Source organism: Salvia splendens, chromosome 13, assembly GCF_004379255.2.
Source record: "Salvia splendens isolate huo1 chromosome 13, SspV2, whole genome shotgun sequence".
NCBI classification, from domain to species: Eukaryota; Viridiplantae; Streptophyta; class Magnoliopsida; order Lamiales; family Lamiaceae; genus Salvia; species Salvia splendens.
The window spans coordinates 33,845,691-33,857,330 of NC_056044.1; the positions used below are offsets into that span (position 1 = coordinate 33,845,691).

Below are 11,640 nucleotides of genomic sequence, written 5' to 3' on the forward strand. Positions count from 1 at the left end.
TTCTGGGCGTAGCCTTTAGCTACCAATCTTGCTTTGTAGCGAACATCATCTTTGTTAGGAAATCCCTCTTTCTTTGCAAAAACCCATTTACATCCAATTGCCTTCCTGCCTTTCGGCAATGACATCAGCTTCCACGTGTTGTTCTTCTGAAGAGATTGCATCTCTTCTTCCAAAGCACCTTTCCAACCATCGCTTTCTGAACTTTCAATAGCTTTCGAAAAGATACATGGAACATTATCAACAACTGGAAGCGCATATGCTACCATATCCGCAAATCGAGCAGGTTTCTTATTTTCCCGCCTCGTTCGCCTGACTGCAATTGGCTCTGATTGCTGCGAAGGTTCTTGGGGTGGAACCTCTTCATCATCTGACTCCTCTTCTTCCATAGGAGAGTCATTTGTGGTGTTCGTAGTTGGGATCACAACTGCTTCTTCGAACTCCACCTGCTGCGAAGTATCACTACTATTTGGATTTACCTTATTCAACATGGAAGATTCATCAAAGGTAACATCCCTACTTACAATCGTCTTCTTAGACTCCAAACACCATAACCGATATCTTTTAACACCAGCACTGAAACCCATAAACAAAGCCTTCTTTGCACGTGGATCCAACTTTGATTCAGTCATATGATAATATGCAATAGAACCAAAAATATGCAAAGAATCATAATCAGTTGCAGGTTTACCGGACCATACCTCTAAAGGAGTCTTGCCATCAATGGCAGAACATGACAAACGATTGAGAATGTGTTGAGCGTATGTGATGGCCTCAGCCCAAAATTTCCTGTCTAGCCCAGCATTAGACAGCATACAACGAACTTTCTCCACTAGTGTTCGATTCATACGCTCTGACACTCCATTCTGCTGTGGTGTATGTCTCACTGTGAAGTGCCGAACTATGCCACACTCCTGGCATACATCTTGGAAAGGATCACTCTTGTATTCTCCACCGTTGTCTGATCGGAGAACCTTGATCTTCCTCCCCATCTGATTTTCAACTTGAGCTTTCCATTTCAGAAAAATCCTAAGGACTTCATTTTTGCTCTTCATAGTGTACACTCAAACTCTCCTGGAAAAATCATCAACAAAAGTGACAAAATAGTGTCTACCTCCAAGTGACGGAGTCTTGGCAGGTCCCCACACATCTGAGTGCACGTAATCCAGAATTCCCTTCGTATTATGGATTGCAGTGCCAAATTTCACTCTTCGATGTTTTCCCAGAACATAATGCTCGCAAAACTCTAATTTGCAAGACTTCGTACCTTTCAATAATCCTTGCTTGGCGAGAATTTGCAATGATCTCTCACCAGCATGTCCCAATCGCAAATGCCAAAGCTTCGTCGCCTCTGCATCCTTCTTATTACTCGAAGTTGCAGTTGCTACTGTCCCAACAACTGTACTACCTTGGTAGTAATACAAATTGTTCTTCCTCACACCTTTCAGCATCACCAATGCTCCTGAAGTTGCTTTAAGAATTCCATCTCGCATCATCACAACTAGGCCTTTAGATTCTAGGGCCCCCAATGAGATGAGATTCTTCTTCAACTGGGGCACGTACCGCACATCCTTCAAAATTCTAGTGGATCCATCCTGATTTCGTAGCTTGATTGAGCCTATCCCGGCTGTCTTACATGGACTGTCATTCCCCATGTAAACAAGTCCGCCATTGAGTTCTTCGAAATCAAAGAACCACTCCCTGATGGGACACATATGATAGGTGCAACCTGAATCCAATATCCACTCGTCTGGATGCGATGTTGAAGGTGAAACCGTCAAAGAACAATCTGACTCCGCATCATTTTTGCATTCAGCAACATTTGCATCTTGCGAAGCCTTTTCTTTCTTCTTCAACTTTGGGCAGTCTTTCTTCCAATGTCCTTTCTCATAACAGAAAGCACACTCATCTTTGGCAACTCGCCTTTTCGATTTGGACCTTCCTCTTCTCTCATTTGATCGGCCTTGTTGACGACCTCTTGCCACTAATGCTTCATCTGTAACTGCTTTGCCTTTCATTTTATCTGCCTTTCGCAATTCATGACTATACAAAGCAGAACATACAGTATCTAAAGACACATTCTCTTTACCGTGGAGTAATGTGGTCTCCAGATGTTCAAATTCATCAGGTAGAGACGACAACAACATCAATGCCAGATCCTCATCCTCAAATTTCACATCTAAATTTAGCAGGTCTGCTACTAATTGGTTAAACAAAGTAATGTGTTCATTCATAGTGGTACCTGATCGGTATTCAAATCGAAACAACCTTTTCTTCATAAGGAGCTTATTCTGACCACTCTTCTTCAGAAATTTGTCCTCCAGTGTCTTCCACAATCTATGTGCAGAAGTCTCATTCTTGACAGCATACTTCTGCTCCCTGGATAGACACGACCGAATTGTTCCACAAGCTAACCGATTTATGGTACTCCAATCCAATCTTTATCATCTATATCTTCTGGTTTCTTTTCTTCAATGGCAATGTCAAGACCTTGCTGGAAAAGAGAGTCTAGAACCTCCCCCTGCAACATACCAAAATGGCCAGTACCGTCAAATATCTCCACCGTCAATTTCATATTTGACAGTGGAAACCTCGACCACGATGACGAAGAACTAGCCTTGTTTTCTTGATCATTACCCGCCATTACAGACTAAAAATAAAGTATTCAATATTACAAACAAATAGAACCAAGGACGAACCTTGGCTCTGATACCACTTGTTGAGAAAACCGGGTAATTTTCTCTCAAATAGTGAAATGAACCGATTCAGTAATTTCAGAGTTAACCCAATGGGGTCTACTCGATAAAATTACTTCTCCAAATAAATTCTTTGGAAAGACTGGCGAGGACACTGTCCCTCTTAAATACCAGATTCCTAACATAATTTATCAGTCGGTGTATTTATCACAATATAAAAACACCCAAAAGAACCGTACAAAACACTACTACCAAACCCGCAAATAATATTGAATACAATATCACAACAGAAAATAAACCCAGAAATAAATGCGGAACTAAATAAATAATAAAGAAAGAACACACCCGAAACTTTGATAACGGAGTTCGGCCAAATTGCGTACGTCTCTGAGCACCCTCTGCAGAGCCCGCTTATATATAGACGGAGAAGAGATTACAAATTTGGGATGGATTACAAAATGGGGGGTGAGCTCCTTTTATAGGCAGCCAACCCCCCCATATTTCCTACTCCCCACCGATGTGGGATGGCAAAATTTTGCTAATAACCAAAAGTCCACAATTGTGGGCTACAAATTAACAGTTTGGTATTTTCCTTGGCGTATCTATCACTGACTAACTTACGAGGCTTTTTTTTATCATACTTGACACAATTAAATCAATGTGTTTTTCTACGTAACTTTTTATCATACTTGTTATGAACTTAAAAAGTGATTTAAAATATCATAAAACGTATCACGGTTGTCCACGTAAAATAAGATTTTGATGAAAATATTTTATTTGGATAAGTTTGGGAAATACAAAACAAAGTACAAAGTTTGTGATATTGTAAGTCAATTTAAGTTCATGGGAAATACCAAATTTTAGCCAAAATTTATAGTTTTAGAGACCAATATTCATTTAGAAAAACATTTTTTAAAAAAATAGAAAATGAGGAGACATCCATTTTCAAATTTAAAAAAACCAACGACTCTTCCATAGACCATTTTGAGGGTTACTTTTGTGCACGTGGTGAAATTTGACTATTCACATAATCTCTATCACGTGGAAAACCACTCCTCAATCATTACAAAAATCTAAAAGTCTATATTATAAAGTTCAAAAAAATAAACTTTAGATTTACTTATTTCCAGATTATAGTTGCATAATAGTAGTATAATCTCATTTTAACTTTTCGTAATATAATCTTCTACTGTAATTGGAATGCATAATTTTAATAGATACTAGTGTTTATAGTTTGAATCCAAATTATACCGGTGGATTGACGAATGGTGAGAATCGAATTTTAAGAATGAGTTTTAAGAAATGTATAATAGAAGGTGGGTAGAAAAAGTTAGTGCAATGCAAATTCTATTTTTATATATCAGTTTTATAATAAAAATGTGAGTGAAATGAGTTAGTGGGATGTGAGGTCGACTACAAAAAATAGTAGTAAAAAATAAGGGTGTCAATTAGCTGAGGATTGATGAAAAAAGAAATTGATGTCGATCAATGAGAGACAGAGGAAGTACACGATAAGAGGTAACACTGCATAGTGCTTGTTGTCTCTAAAGTGATACAGTATATTCTTAATTTCTTTTTCAAATATTTGTTTTTATAAACAAAAATAATATATACCCCCTCTGTTATTTAAAAATAGGGAGGTTTGAAACGACATGAGTTTTAATACACAATTTGGTAAAGTAAGAAAGAGGTACAGAAAAATTGATAAAGTAAAAAAGAGGAAGAGAGAAACTGATAAAGTAAGAAAGAAGGAGAAAAAAAAGTAATGGAATTAATGTTAGTGGATCATGGGGTCCACTTTAAGTTGTTAATTGTAGTGGTATAAGTGGTAAATAAATTGATTTATTTTCCTAAAATAGAAAGTTTGAAATTTGCTCTTTTTAAAGAACAGACTAAAATGGAAAGAGTTGCTATTTTTAAAAAATGGGGGGAGTATATGATATGTAGAAATAAAATGCAAAGTTAATGAAATCACGGTTTATTAATATGATGATAGTTGATTTTAAATTATATAGCCATTAATAAGATGCACTATTGAAGATATTGAAGGAAATCACAAATGGTAAAGCTTACTTCACTATAAATATTTTTATTACAATTAATTTCTTTAACTTTGTTTTATTGTAATGATTCATTAATGTGATAAAAAAATTTAAAAATATAAGTCAATTTGTAAAATATCTTCCACATCACGTCTATAGTGTCAAAGTATCCACTTAATTTTATTAATTTAGAACAAGATAAATAATCTTAAATATGTTACAACTTGCAGTTTTAAATTTAAAAAGGCACCGTAATAAATTCAATTTTAGAATTCTAGTCATATGTGACACAAAAAAAAAAGATAGTGATGATTTGTAAATAATAAAAGAGAAATGACGCTGAGCTGGATGGTAAATAGCATACTGTTTATGGAATGAGGTTTTATTATTATTATTATTATTATTATTATTATTATTATTATTATTATTATTATTATTATTATTATTATTATTATAGTACATGTTAAATTTGTGGTAAATAATGATACATTAAATGATTGACATCAAATAAAAGTAGGTCTGAGGTTTCGTAACGGATTGGCAATAAATTGCTTAACTAGAACTTCATCATAACTTTATTGCACAAAAATTATTTTATTCTTCAAACTTTTATTTGCATTATATAATACTATTATATTATTTTCATTTTTTGTTTTTGACATGTTGACTCACATGCGATAGTCACTTTCGTATATGTCCCCATGCGTAATCTTTGATTTGTTTTCTTTTCTATGAAAGTCCAAATTTCAGAATAATTGTTATGTAAATAATATATGCAAATCATATTATTCAATAAGTATGCATTTGTATATTAATTGTCACGCAATCTAATTAATTGAAGATCTATGATTTTTTAATTCGGTCCCACCAACCTCGTTTTTCTTCGTTGTGTATGACTCGTGATTTAAATACATAATCTACTAAAATGTTTTGCGATTATTATTTTACACATTAAATTAATTGGTTACGCGCATGACAAGTTATTAGTATCTGAACTTATTATACTGATATAATTTACAGAATGAAATATTTTAGTTTTTCTAGATATAGACTTATTTATCTGACTGAACATTTTCTTAAATAGCACGAGATTCTAAATGAAGTCGTTAAATAAATTAAAATCAAAAGAATAATATAATTTAATGTTTTGATTGGAAGAGAGAAAGAAACAATTTTTTGCTAAAAATAGACAATTTTTTTTGGAACAAACTAACAAATATATGGACATCAACGAATGGTTAGGATTTTAGCTTGTAGATTTATTTAAGTATTTTAGTTAAGATTAATCATTTTAGTAAACCTAATTTATTTGTTAGTTTCAAATCAAATCCAAAACCTAGTATATCTATGATCCTAGTAAAATAGGTGAGCCGATTTTTTTGACGTTGATACTATTATTCATCCTCTAATTTTCTACCTCATGGCTATTAAATTCATGAAGCCTTGTTTTATCTTTTTTTCACACCCCATCATCGAAATCCTAACTCGCCATTGTATACAATCAAATTTGTTTCTTTTTTTAATTCTTATAAATTCCATATACTGTATTATCGTCATTGTATAAGATCAAATTTTTTTCTTTTTTAATTCTTATATTTCCCATATATTATCGTCAATCTAACCAAACAAATTATAGAAAATAATCCTCAATTCAAAAGTTATGTAAATGTTATTTATGACATTTTCTCTCTCATGGAAACTATCGATTAAATGAGAAACAAAGCCAAATATTATAAAATGACAATCGTATTTAAAAAACAATTGAAAATGAATATCATAATTATAAGCTGCCAAAACTACTGAATTTTAGTCCAACTAACAAAGTGTAATGGAAAACTAAGAACAATAAATGGAAAATTGCAATAAATGTTTCTTGCATATGTAAAAAAGAGGCTGATTCCTTCTCATCCCCAAATAACTACTCATAAAAAAGACAAGAATGGATAACTTTTCACGAATAATTTATCATTTATTGAATTGTAATCCGGGTAGGACTAAGGCAACGGTACAATTACAATGTAACTTTCGAAATATTTATTCCTAATTTTTCAACAATTAAATTATTCTATTTTATAATAAAAACTACATTATTCTATTGACACATCAACAGAAGTAATCAATAAAAAACATAAGTTTTATTTTAAAAATTAAAGAATACTATAATTATAAAATTATATAGTTTTTAAGTTAATATGAATTCACAAACCGTTATCTAAGCCGCACGCTGAATAAACTATACGTCTGTACAATAATTTGTAAGCCCATACAATTAATAGCTTAAAAAGTTTAAGAATACTATAAATCGTGCTATACGACAAAGATTGTGATTTTCCTCACGAAAAACTGCAACGGTTATTTTCAGTGTACCCATAGTAAACTATGCCTCCACACATTAACTTGCGAGCTACGTAAAACGAATAGACCATATCTTAGATACCAAACGTTAGATGTAATCAACCCAATAGTCAAACAGGCCTAATAAAAGGAATTATATAGGGTTTCATAACATATCTCATGAAATCGGAATTCGCTAGTTGCAGAAGGTCGCCACCGACTTGATGACGTTTTCTGTCGCCATTTAGGTTAATTAATGAAATCGCACAACAGAAAATGATTGAACCGTAGGCAAGGAGATAAAATAGGGATAGAGGCTGATTTATATAGTTTCCAATACCATTGACCGATAGTGGAGTCGGTCGACAGTGCATGTTCGACCCGACATAGGTCTATCCTAGATTCATAAAAAAAAACTCATTTTTATAACTATGAAAATGTAACATGTATATTTAAAGAAAAAAACTATTATTTCTTCATATTTCTTAAACCCGTGCAAACTCAAATGAGACCTCTAACGAGGAACGGAGGGAGTGTAATACTTGTAAATAAATGTTTGATACTCGTTATTGTCGAGGGAGGAGGGCGAGAAACAGAATTGTTACAAAAGAAAGGGAAAATACATAAATTTGAAACTTATGGGAACACTATATATATCACATTACCAAAACAAAATCATACAATTAGTAATAGCTCATCTACACACACTCACACACTCCATCCCATTTCATTTCTCTTCTCTTCCCTTCCCTTCCCTTCCCTTCCCTTCCCTTCCCTTCCCTTCCATCCTTCATTTTTTCTTGCTTTGATATCGATTTCCGTGTCAAGCAAGTATCCTTACCACACACCACACTCACTTATTTCTTCAGCCTCTTGCCCAAAATCCACACCCCAATTTAGGTAAAAAATCTCCCAAAAAACCAATCCAAAATTCCTTTCTACATTTCATTTCTCCTCTGTGTAATCCCTGAAAGCCATTCTCAAATCTTGCTCTCTTTTCCATTAAAAAACCCAACTTTTTTTTCCTGGTTTGTGTGCCTTTTTAGTGCACTTTTTTCATCCTGGCTTTTGTAATTTGTGTGTAAAAAGGGGTTCTTGCCACCAATTTCGTGTGTGTTGTTTGTGAATTTGGTGTAATTTTGTAAAAAAAAGCATTCTTGGGAATGGAAATGGGGCAGGACATTGTGGCGGCGGCGCCGGTGGCGGCGATGGGGGCTCCTCCGCCGACTTCTTTGGCGCCCGGGTTTAGGTTTCATCCAACGGATGAGGAGTTGGTGAGGTATTATTTGAGGAGGAAAGTTTGTGGGATGCCTTTCAGGTTTGAAGCAGTTAGTGAAATTGATGTCTACAAATCTGAGCCATGGGAGCTTGCTGGTATGAAAAAGATTCAATTTTTTTTATATTTTTTTAATTAATTGTTGTTGATTCATTCTTTGTTTGATGTAAAGTTGTAGTCTTTCGAGATTCCCGCTTTTTGGTTTTTTTTTTGTGTTTGTTTTTAGGTTGTTATGTTTATTTCAAGTTTAGATGAAGAAATGAAGTTGTGAATGATTGTTTATATGTATAAGTTTGAATTTGCTTTGTTTTTGTGGATGAATTTATGAATGTGGTTCTGTTTTAGCCTCTTTTGGAACATGGTTTTGGTCCCATTTGATGATGTTTTGTGAAATGAAGTGTTAGTGTGTGTTTTTGTAAATGATTTGTAATTGATGATGAGATTATAGTGACTGATGTTGTGAAGAAGAAATGCAAACTTAATTCATGCTTTATTGTTGCTTTTAGACTGAATTCTGCAAGAAAATTGATGGTTTTTATATGAAAATTGGCTAAAGATGAGATTTTGCTAGTCGGAATATGGTAGGATGAGTCGAGGGGGATTTAGTAATGGTTGTGTTGATCGAATGATGAGACGTAGTGATAAATGTGCGAGTGCGTGCATGGTGTGAATTTTTTTTGTGTTGCTTTGCAATTAATGCTGATGCAACGAGTTCTACAAGTGTTCGCTGGTCCTTTTTGTCGATTTCTAGCTAGCTTCTGTATTTGAAAAGCTAATTCCTTCTTTGTCATGATAATCTTGTTGCCTAAACAGAGCATTCGTCTCTGAAGACGAGAGACCTAGAGTGGTACTTCTTTAGTCCCGTGGATAGGAAGTACGGTAATGGATCAAGGCTGAATCGTGCCACTGGGCAAGGGTACTGGAAGGCGACTGGGAAGGACCGCCCAGTGAAACACAAGAACGAGTCCATTGGAATGAAGAAAACGCTCGTTTTCCACAGCGGACGTGCCCCTGATGGAAAGAGGACTAATTGGGTGATGCACGAGTACCGGCTGTGCGACACAGAACTGGGAAATGCCGGCGTTCTACAGGTGTATATTGATTCTTAGTGATGTTAAATTAACTTCAAAAGCAATCAATCTTGAAATAAAATTCCTGTCTTGTTTCTTCAATTAGGATGCATTTGTGCTGTGTAGAATCTTCCAGAAGAGTGGCCTCGGACCACCTAATGGGGACCGATATGCCCCATTTATCGAAGAGGAATGGGATGAGGACGCCCCGCTTGTTGTCCCCGGGGAAGACGTGGAAGATGACCTGGCAAATGGCGATGAAGTGCGCGGAGATTGCACTAACACCGAACAGGTCTTGCACTTCGTTTCTTTTCCTTGTGCATGTTTTGTTCATTTTTGTGCTAGAATCTCTTTTATTGTTTATGTATTTTTGATCTTTTAGCATCATGAGATCTTGTAATAACTGTTTTCCTAACAATCTTGAAATATGTCGCAGGATGTGCAGCCTCTCGTTGCTCCGCTCCTCCTCACGTACGCGGCCGACCCCCCCTGCATCCCATTCCTGGGCAAGAGGGATAGGCCCGCAGTCGACCCGGAGCCCCTCTCGCTGGACAACGGCAAGAGACCGAAGCGCGATGATCCAAACTGCAGCATCGCCAACGGATCCGAGGAATCCACCACGACGAGCCATGGCCGTTCGTCGACAATGATGATGACGATAACCAACTCCCCGCCTGTAGAGATCCCCCTTCTAGAGACCCTAGGCGCGAAAGACAACCTCCCGGGCAGCACGCCCATGTTTAACTCGGCGGAACTAGAAAAATCCGTCCCTCCCGGCTACCTCAAGTTCATCAGCAACTTGGAGAACGATATCATCGGCATCTCGATGGACAGGGGGAGGCTGAAGATTGAAGTGATGAGAGCGCAAGCGATGATCAGCATTCTTCAATCCCGAGTTGAGGCCTTGACCAAGGAAAACGCGGAGCGCGAGAGACGTGAATAGGGATGTGACGATGTAGCTGTCGCCCTCCTCGAGTTCTAGTGTCGTGTAGTTGCCGGCCCTTCGTCTCCGACGAACCTCATTTTTTTGTGCCGCTGCTTTTGATTAGGACAGGGAAGGTAATTTCTGGGGTTTTAGATCTCTCTCTACAGTTTAACTGGGAATGAACAATGATGAATTTATGACAATGCAATTTTATTTTTTTAAATAAAGTTGGTTTATTTTGTGTTGGCTGAATATATTTTTGTTAGGTTTGAAGTGTATGAATGAGCATTTATTGTGATTATTTTGGCGACATAGTGAGATTTTGGGAAAATCGGGTTTTTAGGCTAGTTTACGTTAAAAATAATGAAAATGTACCCATTTTCTTATCTATTTCATATATGGGAAAACACCACCCATATTGACGTTTTTATAAGTGAATACGCCACCCATATTGGCGTTTTTTAAGTGAAGACGCCACCTACATTGGCGTTTTACAAGACCGTATGACGCTGTATTGTATTGGAATACAGTATTTGTTAACAACGCCTTCGCCACTGGCGTGTTTCAAGTTAAAAATGTTGTCCACATTGGCGTTTTAAAGAAGAGACGCCAACACCAGTGGCGTGTTTTATTGAAAAACGCCAACCCCAGTGGCGTCTTTATCCTCCATAGCTGAAGTATATTTTCCTTCATTAATTTGTGTAACATCATTAATCAGAGGAGGCGGCGCACTTAATTTCTCGTAAATTGCTGAGATTCCCTTCACATTAGCCCTTTGCACATCCTCCAATTCAATATGCTGCTGCACAATTTCCATAAAAGATGGAGGGTTGGTAGCTTTATTCTCGGTACTTAGAGGGAATGAAGAGGATGTAGCCTTTGCATTAAATGCATTCCCATTCCACATGGCCGTAGGCATTGCATTTTTGATAGAGTTGGTGGGAGAATCTTCATGAGTGCAGGCTTGATTTTCGGAACTCCTCACAATTGAAGAGGTAATGCATGCCTTTGCATTTAATGCATGCATACTCCCTATGGAAGCATGCAAGTTGGACTCTACGGCGATGCAATTTTCAAAAAAAGGCGTATCCATCTTCTCTTAAAAGGCGACGTCTTCTCCATGAAGCAAATGATGCCTTGCCATCTTTCCCTGAATTCCCGTAAATCAAATCCTTCCTCAAACGATGAGCTGCTTTGTCAGCCAGAGACCCATTTTTAAAACGCCAATGGCATTGGCGTTTTATACTTTGATATTTTCGTCGCCATTGTTAAAAACACCCATTCTTTATTGACTCGCCAC

At 36.3% G+C, this 11,640-nt stretch overlaps 1 protein-coding gene across 1 annotated transcript; it reads left to right on the forward strand.

The window, feature by feature from the left end:
* The first annotated feature begins 7,768 nt into the window (after positions 1 to 7,768).
* On the forward strand, positions 7,769 to 10,594 carry LOC121759902 (NAC domain containing protein 50-like). The gene is made up of 4 exons (XM_042155475.1): positions 7,769 to 8,443; positions 9,159 to 9,436; positions 9,522 to 9,707; positions 9,852 to 10,594. The coding sequence occupies exons 1-4, from the start codon at positions 8,233 to 8,235 to the stop codon at positions 10,356 to 10,358; spliced, it is 1,182 nt and encodes a 393-aa protein (XP_042011409.1). The 5' UTR covers positions 7,769 to 8,232; the 3' UTR covers positions 10,359 to 10,594.
* Positions 10,595 to 11,640: the final 1,046 nt, after the last annotated feature.